We start from the raw sequence: 1,796 nt of genomic DNA on the forward strand, positions 1-1,796 counted from the left end.
CTCTTCTCAGAGGGCAACCCGGACATAGTCCAGCTAAACAAGCAGATACTTCTTTTTCCCCTCTAATGGGGAGTGATTACTGCCAAGCATCCTGCCCTGCAAAGAAATTAATTTTTATCTTGTTATACATGTAACCAAATTAAAGGAGAAAAGAAAGCAATTTAGAGACTACCCAAAAGACAGCCAAGGGAGGATATCCAGTGTTTGCACCACTGCACTAGGAACTGTTTCTTAGAGGTCTGACACAATACATCTGTGTGCCTGATAGTGAGCACAGAACACTGTCCTGGAGAAACTGCTTGTGTATGTATATACATCTAAAAAAAAGCCCAAAACAACAACAAACTCTCAGGATCAGATTCTTCCCTGCCATATTGTAATTTTATTTGCAGGGATTAGTGTGGGGAAAGGACCGTTCAAAGTTCAGGGTAAAAAAAAAAAGCAAGGAAAAGATCTGGGAGACAGACAGCATCCTGATAACCCACCGTCTCCAGCCTGGCTGAATGAAATGGCTGTTCCACTTCCTTCAGTTTATTCAACAGTCCAGTGCCTTTGAGACACATTCTCACTTTCTCTGAGGAGCAGCAGAGCTACTTGTAAGTGAATGGAGGAAAATGCTCCAGCGTTCATCACAGAGTCCACACACACACACACACACACACAGACACAGTCATATCTTCAGAAGATGTGTATTGTCCTCCAGGGCTGGGAGCGTTTTACTAGTGCTTTGCTTTGCAAAGATGCTAAGAGTGTCCACGTAAGACACTGGAACTGTCTGAAGCACACGCAGTCTCCTCAGCAAAGCATAAACCGATCTCTTCCATTCTTCACCTTGGTCCTCTTCTTGCACAAGTGTTTGCTATGAGACTAGTGCTGGTGCGTTCTCCTTATTTTCTTTCTGTGTCACCATCTGCAGGTACTTCAGGCGCAGGGGAGGGAGCTGCTCATAAAGATCAAAGCCCAAAGGGCTCTCTGCATTGAGCAGTCTGTAGTAGAGTAGGTGCTTTTTCAAGGTCTGAAGAAAGAAACAGCAGCCATTAAGCACATCTGAAAAGAATCTTATCTTTTTCACCCTGTCTCCAGCACATAGTACCTGCCAGATCGTGTAATCCCATCATGCCCAACGTATTTAATTGCATCACCTTCAATAAAAGAGCTAAAAAGATGAGTTTCTTCTAAGAAAATTCACTTCTGATATGCATGAGATTTCCTCTCCGCTGCCTACTCAGCAACCCCTCACAACGACTTCTTCCCAGAAGTCCAAACGAGGTTTTGAATGGATCTCAGCATCTACCCTGGACGTCAACCATAAAAGGGCCAAACGACACAGCTCTGTCACACAAACGATAGACTTCCCTGAGAAAAAGAGAAACCTTACATCTGGTTTGTTCTTTTCAGGGGAAGCATCCAACTCAGAACTACGGGAGATCGCTATTCATAGTGCCCACCTATTTATAGTTGTGCTAGAATCACCCACCTAAGACCTCTCACTATCGAGATACAATGCTGCTTGGGCAAGAGGCATGGAAACAGAGTACAGGAGATTCATTTAGGTTCCAATGGGCTCAGTGTTTCGATTTCAATTACCGCAAGAACTACAAAATGGTATTTATAGACACTGCACATCAAAATCCTGCTGCTAATCTCCTCTCATTCTCAAATGCTCAAGGGAGTTAAACACAAATTTCAAAAGCAAATCTGTGAAGAGTACTGTGTCTGAAACACCTAAGTCCCGGTGGCACAGACTGCGTGTTACAGGTCCTACCTCATCCACCAGCAGCCATGTCTTCCGCAGC

General features: G+C 44.2%; 1 protein-coding gene across 2 annotated transcripts in view; it reads right to left on the reverse strand.

Moving 5' to 3' along the window:
- Nucleotides 1–859: 859 nt before the first annotated feature.
- Nucleotides 860–1,796, reverse strand: part of RPAP1 (RNA polymerase II associated protein 1) — a 39,965-nt gene continuing 39,028 nt past the window's right edge. For both annotated transcript variants that reach the window (XM_010144015.1, XM_010144014.1), the window contains 2 exons: nt 1,766–1,796; nt 860–1,015 (listed from right to left, as the gene is read on the reverse strand). The exon at nt 1,766–1,796 is cut by the window's right edge. In XM_010144015.1, coding sequence (XP_010142317.1) covers nt 860–1,015; nt 1,766–1,796 — 187 coding nt within the window. The remainder of the gene's footprint in view (nt 1,016–1,765) is intronic.

This window comes from Buceros rhinoceros, unplaced genomic scaffold (assembly GCF_000710305.1).
Source record: "Buceros rhinoceros silvestris isolate BGI_N320 unplaced genomic scaffold, ASM71030v1 scaffold6539, whole genome shotgun sequence".
In the NCBI taxonomy this organism is placed as follows: domain Eukaryota; kingdom Metazoa; phylum Chordata; class Aves; order Bucerotiformes; family Bucerotidae; genus Buceros; species Buceros rhinoceros.